Genomic DNA, 10,257 nt, shown 5'->3' with positions numbered 1-10,257 from the left:
AACTATTTGTAATATATATTATATAACATGTATTTATATTTCTAAGATATACTACATATCTTTTAATTTAGGGAATTTCCCCTCTATATGATAATTTAAAAAAAAAATTATACTTTTACGGTTATTTTTATTTTGTTCCACTTTTATATTTTGATTTCTTTTATTTTTACATTAAAATAGAATATTTATTTTCATTTTTACGGTCTTAACTATTTTCCTTTGTTTCTGTATTTTTTTCACGCTCAATTTTTTACTGGTTTTAAACACTTCATCGTTCTCTCTTCTCTCCTTTTTCACATTTGCTGGGCAAGCTTGCAACTACATAGCGCACAACCACCATCATGACCACCCCCCTCTCTCTCTTCTTTTCTCTTCGACAATCACCACCATGACCCCTCCGCTGACTTTTCAAACCGTTTCCTCGGCAAGGTTGCAACCACATAGATTTCAACCCTCTATTTCTTCTTTTCTCTTCGGCAACCACCACCGCGATCCGTCGAATTTTGAGAATGTCGCATCCCAAGTAGTGCGTCTCCTCATGGCTTTGGTGTCCCTGAGTTACTCTCCAAGCTACTCTTTATGGCTTCTATTTTTGTGAGTTGTTTTCATGCCCATGCTTTACTCTCCAAAAAATATTACACTCCTAATGACTTTATGGTTCTAGTATGCCAATTTGTTTGCTATTGTGGGCCACTAGATGTTCGTTGAATTGTCTCACTGGATAGGATTATGTGTTTGAGTTCTTTTGGGCACAATTAGTTTTTGCATAGTATTTTTGTATGATCATCAACCAAAGCCTTAACTTGTTGATTTGAGTCCTTAATATCAGCAACTCATCTGTTGGTACTCTATTTCTCTACACAACTGATTTTATTGGAGGCATAATAAAGCTATGATCCTCACTATCATGAAAATTTTCAAGTTCAGTTTTGGGGTTTGATTTGGACATGGGATTTGGGAGTCAGATGGGACATTTAAGTTGATTTATAACATGTCCATCAAAAAGAAGAAAATGGTTGGTAGTATTTTGGCTTAATTAGCTAGATGACAGGGAACATTGACTTTATATATATACATATATTGTTACATAGCATATATTTGATTATCATTATAAGAAGGGAAATGATAAAGGTGTATTTAGAATGATTGTTTAGTTTATACAAATGATACCAACTAAATACATATAAAATATCACAATGGTAATGCTTACCAGAAAAAACATGTGAATTCTCATCAGTTATGGGATAGATAATTTACCAAAAACAACTTTAAATAATGTCAAAAAGATTATTATGCAACATTAGTTTAGATCAGTCCATAGCTTTGATTAATTTGCCACCTTTTAGTGATTGGTCTTAGTTTAAAAGTAGGACTATATCTTTTTTGTACTTGTTTGACACGTTGAAGAAGCTTTTTTTTTTTTTTTTTTTGTTAGTCAACAACCTTATAGTATGAAGACACCATCGCAAGAAACAAATTTGGCAAAAAAAATCATGAATATGACTAGAGTAGCCATAGTTATTTTTTACACTTGCATCTATTTCTTCTTATTTTCCTGCCACCTTTTGGTTTGTATCAATTGCTGACTTTGTAAATGAGTTTTTGGTGCTATGTGATATAGAGTTCATAGTAGTATTAGTGGGCATATCAGTATGCATAATTGCACAATCTTAAGCTCAAAGTAGTCATGTTGAGGAACTCTTCAAGAAGACCTGATAGTCATTATATTGTTTTTAAAAAGTACTTGTACATGTAAGTTTTGTACTCTGTATATTTTGCTTCTCTGATCATAAATCATGATTTAATGTATATTATTATTGGTTTTAGGAATAATTTTAGGGTATGTTGTTTTTCAGATTAATTTGACTTATGTTTCTTTTTTTCGTGCAAAGATAGTGCGGTATACATGTTCTCATTTGCTGAGTATTTTGTTGGCGAGAAGGAGATTCCGATAACTGATTTTGATGTCGAATGTCGTAGATTTAAGCTTGCTTGTTATTTAATATACTCATATTATGTAGACGATCTAGGGTAAAGGAAATTATGAGATAGATAATTGAGTACATGATTAATTAGTTTTTTTTGGGTCATTTTAACTTAAACTCTTTATCTAGTGCAACCCAAATTCATGTGTTAAATACAAGACCAATACTACATCTTGCAACCCAATGCAACTAAAGCAATTTTTTTCTTTAAAAAAAATATTTTTTAAACAATTTGCTATGCAAATAACACAATTTAAAAAATTTCATTTCCAAATTAGGGTTGCAGATGTTACAACATACTGATGTGCCAAAGTGGTCGAAGATATTGCCAAAGAGGTTGTTCCTGATGTTCCAAAGGTTGCAAACATTGCAGCAACACATATTGTACCTCATGCAACCCTACAACCCACCCACTGCAACCTCATATGCAAGCCCAATAAATCTAAAACAACCTCAAATTGAAGCCCTTGCAACTCAATGCAACCATGATAACTTAAAAACTCATTGGGGGAATTTCGTTCTAATGCAACTTATGCAACATCAAATGCAAGCCTAATGCAACTCCATGCAATCCAATAAAATAAATTTTAAGAACTCATTTTCAAATTTTAGTTTAATTAAGCAAATATTGCAACATCATTATGTAACATAATGCAATTTCAAATACAAATTATAGCATGCAACCTACTGCAACATCAAATGCAATGAAATCAACTTAAGCAACATCATTACGCAACTTAATCATCTTTATGCAACTCATGCAATCCAGTGCAACCCCAAACGCAAGCTCATGCAACCCCAAATAACCCACTACAACCTCAAATGAAAGCTTACGCAACTGAATGCAACCCCAAGCAACCCATTACAATATCAAATGCAAACCCAATAAAAACCTCATGCAACATAAAGTAACTTTAAAAATTCATTTGCAAATTTGTCTTTATGCAACTCATGCAATCCATAGAAACCTTAAATGCAAGTCTAATGCAACCTAAAGCAACCTACTGCAAACATCATTATGCAACATAATGCAATTTCAAATGCAAACTACAATATGCAACCCGCAGCAACCTCAAATGCAATGAAATAAACTTAAGCAACATCATTACACAACTTAATCATCCTTATGCAATTCATGAAATCTAGTGCAACCTCAAACGCAAGCTCATGCAACCCCAAGTAACTCACTACAACCTCAAATAAAAGCCTATTCAACTGAATGCAACCCCAAGCAACCCATTACAACCTCAAATGCAAGCCCAATAAAAACCTCATGCAACCTAATGCAACTTAAAGTAACTTTAAAAAGTCATTTGCAAATTTGTCTTTATGCAACTCATGCAATCCAAAGAAACCTCAAATGTAAGCCTAATGCAACCTATTGCAACTCATGCAAGCTAAAATAACACATGCAAAACAATGCAAATTCATGCAACTCAATGCAATTTTAAATGCAACCTAAAGCAACCCAAATGCAATTTTAGAAAATTAAACAATCCATTGCAACCTTAAATTCTAGTCCATGCAACTAAATGCAACCTAATGCAATTCATGGTAACTTAAAAGAACCCATGAAAACTCATATGCAACTTAATGCAAACCATGACAACTTAAAAAACTCATGCCAATTTCATTTTTATGCAATTCAAGTAATCCACTGCAACCTCAAATAAAAACTTAATGCAACTCCATACAACCTAAAGTAACTTTAAAATGCTAATATTCTAACTTCATTCTTATGCAACCCTGTGCAACCTGAAAACAACTTTAAAAAACTCATTTTGAAATTTCATCCTTGTGCAATTAATGCAACTTGAAATGAAAGTCCAATGCAACCTGAAATGAAAGTCAAATGCAACCTAAAGCAACTCACTGCAATCTAAAATAACTTTAAAGAACTCTTCTGCAGATTGCAAAATATAACTCAATGCAACCATTGTGCAATTTTCAAATGCAACCCAATGTAACCACCATGTTTTTCAAATGCAATCCAATGCAACCCCATATCGAGTACATGTGAACTGACCATCAATAGAAGAAAGTCACATGAATTGTAACATATTATTCATACACATTACACTTTAACTTTGGCTCTTTTTTCATCTACGTTGAATCAAATTGTATTATTTGATTCATTTTTCATATAGATATAGGTAGCTACCAAAGCTAGTAAGACTTTTTCTTATTCTTCTTCTTCTTTCCTTTTAAATATTCTATCTCACAATGATCATGACGGTTTTCTTTTTTTCACTGTACAAAATTATTCTCAGACCATGAATTTTCTGTATTTTCATTTGTTGATTCGTTTATTTATATTTTTATTTTGAAAGAACACCAAAACAAAAACAACCCCAAAGGAAATTGTCACCTACCCTCTAGATGAACCTCTTGACTGACCTGACCCTACTAGTTTTGACATTGTTCTAAACGAAGTTTTAAGCAGAAATTGACTAAACTTACATCAAAGTGTTGACCCACGATTTAGCCAACTGACACGGAGTCAAAATATGAATGATATAGACGAATATGTATAGATAATAACGTAATGACAAAAGTAAAGAAAGCACAGTAATTTATAGTGGTTCGGCCCCAGAATCTGGTAATGACCTACGTCCACTTAGAATGATATTGATATGGGATCAAAAGTGTGATCAGAGAACTTGGGTTCAATGAGTTTCAACACTCCTCATCCACAATACAAGTTTACTCAGATAATTTCTATAATCTCTATGATTCCCGGGCTCCCCAAAAGTCCCTTCCCATGAGCCATCTCTTGCTTTTTATAGGCTCATGGAGGGTTGCCCAATATTGTTACAGATATTATCCCCTGAATCATGGGATATTCAGAAGATTGCATGAAATAAATTCGGGATACATAAGATCTTTCCATAAATGTTGTTTTGCCAGCGAAACCACCGACCAGTCTGGTCGTGGTAAAGAGAGGTCTGTCCTGCTTCTGGTGTGTCTCCTGGTCGATACTCTAGCAGACGCTCCAGGTGTCAGCCACGTGTCAAGAGATTATTCGCCACGTCACAAATGCTAATTTATTGGATAACATTTGCCCCCCAAAGTTTATTTACTACGAACAGTAAATAAACTTTGAGCGAACGACCCTTCGGTAACCCCTCCTGACGTGTCAGAGCCCTTTGTGCGTTCTTGAAAAAAGCAAACCACTCCTGTCTAATCAAGGCTTTTCGGTTTCCCAGAAACAATTTTGACGGCCATTACGCTTCCCCATACTTCGAAAATGGAAAACTAATGATCACGCCTCTTGAATACCAAAGACAAACTTATATAAGGTTACTTGAGGCACTTCTTTCCTTTTTACGCACGTCATCTCTTTGTCGAAAAACCCTAAAAACCAGAGCGTTACTCTCTCCGGCGAACCTTCCTTTGTTCTGTAGGATCAGACGGTGGGCTCATTGACTCCCGAAACTTCTCACTTCCATCTTCACGACCACTTTCCTTGGTAAGTCACTTTGAAACTCCATGCTTCTAACCTTTCGTGGTGCATGCTTTTAAATGGTGTACTGTTTGAATCTCTTGGTTTCTGGTTTTTTTTTTTTTTTTGAACGCCTGTAGATAAGATGTTTTTGTAGGCAAAGTAGGCTTTTGAGTAGATTTAAAACCCAGGATCAGTGCTTTTTTGGACGTAGGATCGAAGTAGCATTTCGATTTTTTAAACCAGTTAGAAATAATTTTTTCCCAACGTAAGGGGAGTCGAAAAAGCTTTTCAGGAAAACTTTTCACTTTCACCCTTTGGCCCGTTCTTTAAACTGTTTGCACAGAGAGACCTAGTTAGAATGCTGTTATATAAAGGCTTAGATTTTATACTCGACCAGCACTACTTTAAGAATCTCCTAGATTCCTCTGACCTTGCCTCCCCATTCTTCTGTTTGCAGATTTTGATGCCAGATTTGTGGGGAGGTGAGAGACCCATTGACGACGACCTCCTCGCCCAACTGCTCGAGGGAGAAGAACAACCAGCCGATCACATCCATCAGATACCTTTCTCACGAGCCTCTTCCAGACCGCACCCTTCTCCTTCAATGGCCCGTTCAAAATCTTCTGGCAAGAAAAGGCCCGAATCTGAAAGTAACCCTTCTTCTTCTGCCCAGCCTGATTCGCAGGCGGGGGCTCCCTCGACCAGTGGTCGAGAGAATCTTGCTCCTGACCCCAATATCCAAACTAGGGCTCGTCCTCGTCATCGCAATCCGCCTGATGTCGAGTGGTACACCCCTCCAGCCAGTTCGATGACCCTTCGGATGGTCGCGAACTGCTTCAGAAAATACCCCCTAACGGGGGTAACCATTACACGTCCTACTGCGGAGCAGAGGGCTAACCGTCCAGGAGGAGCAAACAGCGCCTGGTCTCGGTATCACATTGAGGCGGGGGCTTATCTCCCTCTTCATCCTTTCTTTGTGGGGGTGGCCAACTATTTCGGCGTCGCTCCCTTTCAAATAACCCCTAATGGATATAGGATGTTGGCTGCACTCTATGTCCTGTACAAACTTAACAAATGGCCAGAACCTTCACCTCATGAGGTTAACTACCTCTTTGACCTCAAGTCCAATCCTCAACACAACGGGACGGACTTTTTTCACTTCTGTCATCAGGAAACTGGCCGGACATTTTTGAGTGGCACCACCCATATATCAAACGTGGGACATTATAACAAGGAGTACTTCTTTACTCCGGATATATCCAGCAACAACTTGGCCTTCGCGAGAGGAGGTACAAATTTTTCTTTGCCTTGGTCGATACTTTATCATAAAGTATTTCCTTTCGTCATTTCTCAAACTTATCTGCTTTTCAGGCCCCTGGTTGCGCCCGACCCCAACACCAGACATGGTGTCGAGGTCTGATACTCTGGCCAAGATGCCTGCCGTAACAAAATGTGTCAAGACCTTGACACTAGAAAAGAATTTGAGGTCATCTGGCCTTCTGGCTCCTCGCCATGACAATAGAGGGTTCGAAACGGACGAACCCACTGCCGGGGGGGTTCCCGAGCAGCAACTTCCTGTGCCCTCTCCAAGGAGGAGGCCAACAGGAGTTACGATCAGGGAACCCACGGGCAGCCCTTCTGCAGAAAGGCCTTCTGCTCCCCAAGGCAAGGGGAAAGAAAAGGCCACAGAACCAGTTGTTGACTTGGAAGAGTCTTCTGATGACAATGGTAACGTTATTTCGCTTTTAAATGGTCTGCCAATCCCCTGTCACATGTTTGACGGGGATGGCAACTTTACCTATGCTCCAAATCTAGGGCCAAACTTCTTCATGCCAGAAAATGAGTATATGATTAATAGAGTCAATAGTATAGCGACCAGTAGTTGTAGCTCGGGTATTCACTTTATTATCTTCTTTATGTCGTATTACTTACTTTCACCTTTTTCTTCCCTTACTAACCTTTTGTGTTTATTTTCATGCAGATATGTCGACTCCCAATATCTTTGACATGTACCAGGCCGAAGAGGAAGAGGAAGTCCCTCAGCTTCAACGGAGGTCAAAGAAACGAACTGGTGAAACCAGTCAAGGCCCTTCAGCCAAGAAGAGTCGACCAGAAGACCTTCCTCAGGGCACACCACCCGGTCAAAGTCCTGCGCCAACTGGGCGAACTCCTACCCCTCCTCCAGCTCCTTCTGAACAGCAAAACACCCCTGCTCGGTCCAACCCTCCACCTGCGCCTGCTAGGGAGCATCTTTCTCGCGAAGAGGCTCATGAGGCCAGGCTCGTGAGCCGTACTATTCGATCCGCTAAGGATCGAATTGAACACATAGGCAAAGGTGAGCGTGTTGGGGCCGCCATGATCCAAGCTGTAGAGCTACCAGTCGATCAGATCCTGAATAGGGCTCTGAACGAGATCTCCAGCGTAAGTATTTCTTTATTCCTTGAGTCTTTGTTTTTTCAGCCCTCGTGATAAGTCTTGACTTCTTTTTCTTTCGTTTACAGGCCTTACTTTCTGCCATTACTGCTCGTACCCGAGCCCAGGCCTACTTTGAACAGATTGAGGCCAAAGTTCTCGAGAAACATCAGGTGAAGGCGACTGAGGAGCTTTCGGCTGCTGAGGCCAAACATGCTAAGGAGTTGGAGACGGTGGTCCGAGAGAGGGATGCAGTGGTGACCAAACTGTCCGCGGCTGAAGCTGCAAAGGATGCAGCGGTTAAGCTGAGGGAAGAGTACCGGTCGTACAACAAAACTCATCTCCGCGAGATCAAGCATCTGGAGGGGGTACAAGACTATTGCCACTCTCGAGGGCAAGGTTCAGCAGTTGGAGCTTGACAACTCCAAGAGTCTGGAAAAGTACAAGAGGACGACGCTCCGATGTTTCTATAACTTCTGGAAACATAATCAGGGTGCTGACTTTAGCTACCTTTCAGAGGAAGTCAGAGTTGCGGAGTTGGCTCGGTGCGCTGCTCAACTGGCTGAAGAGGAGGCGAGAGCTGCGACTCCTGCAACCCCAAGCGTCGTTGGTTTGGATGAAGAAACCATCGAGGAAGAGACTGACCAGGTTGTTGCCCAGGATCCTCCTGCCCCCCATGCCTCTTAATTTATTTAACTGTTTTTCTTTCTTTTTGAACATGCGACCCACGGGTCGCAATGTAAAGACAATAGTTTCTTTTTAAACTTTGCTGCACGGGCAGTAAATCTCTTTGTTCGAACAATTACATTCAAGCAGCAATGCTTGTGGTGTAAAAACTTAACTCTTGGTGTTATAATATTTTTACTTATTATAACGTTTGTCTGTATGACCGAACTTAGCATAGTACTTTGGCATATTTTGAAAAAATACTCTAAGTACTTGAAGCATGCTTTCACTCATTTTGTTCATGTGTTTACATACCTTGAGAGTATGCTTTGCTATCGATGTGCCTTATATGCCCCCCAAGTGAGCGAGGAGCTTTAGGTCCTTGGTCACTTGCCTTGACCATGGCCTGTCCGAACATTCCTGTTCGTGCGAAAAAATACTTGTAATACAGCAAAACAACACACGTAATGAACAAATACTTGTAAATGTAAATTCACAAAGGTTGGCAAGAACGACTGGCTGAGCACAGTCCCTTATAATTTCGTATTAAAAATAGACTAATCATGTCTTTACGAATGATTCTGAAACAGAATCTTACATATACGAGCAGTTAGCCATACACCGTGGCTAACCCTCTTTGCGAAACTTGTAAAAATTAATAGAAAAATTTGAACAAGCCAGTCCTTTAAGAATGGTTGTTTATTGATAATACTTGCGCAGGTGTTCTCCATTCCAGTAACGTGGAACGAGATCTCCGTTTAGGCGTGCAAGTTTGTAGGTGCCTGGGTGAAGGACTTCTTCAATCTGGTAAGGTCCTTCCCAGTTAGGTCCGAGCACACCAGCAGTGGGGTCGCGGGTATTCAAGAAAACTCGTCGTAACACCAAGTCTCCGACGTTGAATCTTCTTTCTTTAACTTTGGAGTTAAAGTACCGGGCGACTTTTTGCTGATAAGCAGCAACTCGGAGTTGGGATTTTTCTCGTATCTCATCAATTGAGTCTAAGGACTCCAGCATTAGCTGGCTGTTTTGCTCTTGATCATACGTTAAACGCCGATGTGAGGGGGGATCTATCTCAACGGGTAACATGGCCTCATACCCATAAGCTAAGGAAAATGGGGTACGTCCTGTGGCTGTTCGATGAGATGTTCTATACGACCAGAGGACTTCAGGTAGTTGTTCTGGCCATGCTCCTTTAGCTTCTTCGAGTCTTTTCTTCAGGGTGTCCTTGAGGGTTTTGTTTACAGCTTCGACTTGCCCATTCGCTTGGGGGTGTGCGACTGAAGAAAAGCTCTTAATTACCCCATGCCTTTCGCAGAAATCGGTGAACAGGTCGCTGTCAAATTGGGTTCCGTTGTCTGATACTATTTTTCTGGGCAAACCATACCGGCACACAATGTTCTTGATGACAAAGTCGAGAACTTTCTTGGTCGTTATGGTTGCGAGTGGTTCAGCTTCGACCCATTTTGTAAAGTAATCGACTGCCACAACTGCGTACTTTACTCCTCCTTTTCCTGTTGGCAGTGATCCAATTAAATCTATTCCCCATATTGCGAAAGGCCACGGGCTCTGCATCTGCTTTAGCTCGTTTGGAGCTGCTCGTGGGATTTTGGAGAACCTCTGACATTTATCACACTTTCGTACGTACTCCATTGAATCCTCGTTCATCGTTGGCCAAAAATAGCCCTGTCGGAGAATTTTTTTCGCCAAACTCTGCCCCCCAGCGTGATCTCCGCAAAAGCCTTCATGTAC

At 40.1% G+C, this 10,257-nt stretch overlaps 1 protein-coding gene across 2 annotated transcripts; it reads left to right on the top strand.

The window, feature by feature from the left end:
* The first annotated feature begins 249 nt into the window (after positions 1 to 249).
* LOC133780663 (uncharacterized) lies at positions 250 to 8,683 on the top strand. Of its 2 annotated transcripts, XM_062220258.1 has the most exons (3): positions 250 to 594; positions 7,412 to 7,851; positions 7,932 to 8,683. In XM_062220258.1, the coding sequence occupies exons 2-3, from the start codon at positions 7,414 to 7,416 to the stop codon at positions 8,259 to 8,261; spliced, it is 768 nt and encodes a 255-aa protein (XP_062076242.1). In that variant the 5' UTR covers positions 250 to 594; positions 7,412 to 7,413; the 3' UTR covers positions 8,262 to 8,683. The 2 variants fall into 2 exon arrangements, 1 of the variants encoding a protein (XP_062076242.1); XR_009869492.1 differs by lacking the exons at positions 7,412 to 7,851; positions 7,932 to 8,683 and adding an exon at positions 1,897 to 2,063.
* Positions 8,684 to 10,257: the final 1,574 nt, after the last annotated feature.

Source organism: Humulus lupulus, chromosome 5 (genome assembly GCF_963169125.1).
Source record: "Humulus lupulus chromosome 5, drHumLupu1.1, whole genome shotgun sequence".
Classification (NCBI taxonomy): domain Eukaryota; kingdom Viridiplantae; phylum Streptophyta; class Magnoliopsida; order Rosales; family Cannabaceae; genus Humulus; species Humulus lupulus.
This window is presented reverse-complemented; position numbering and strand designations above follow the sequence as displayed.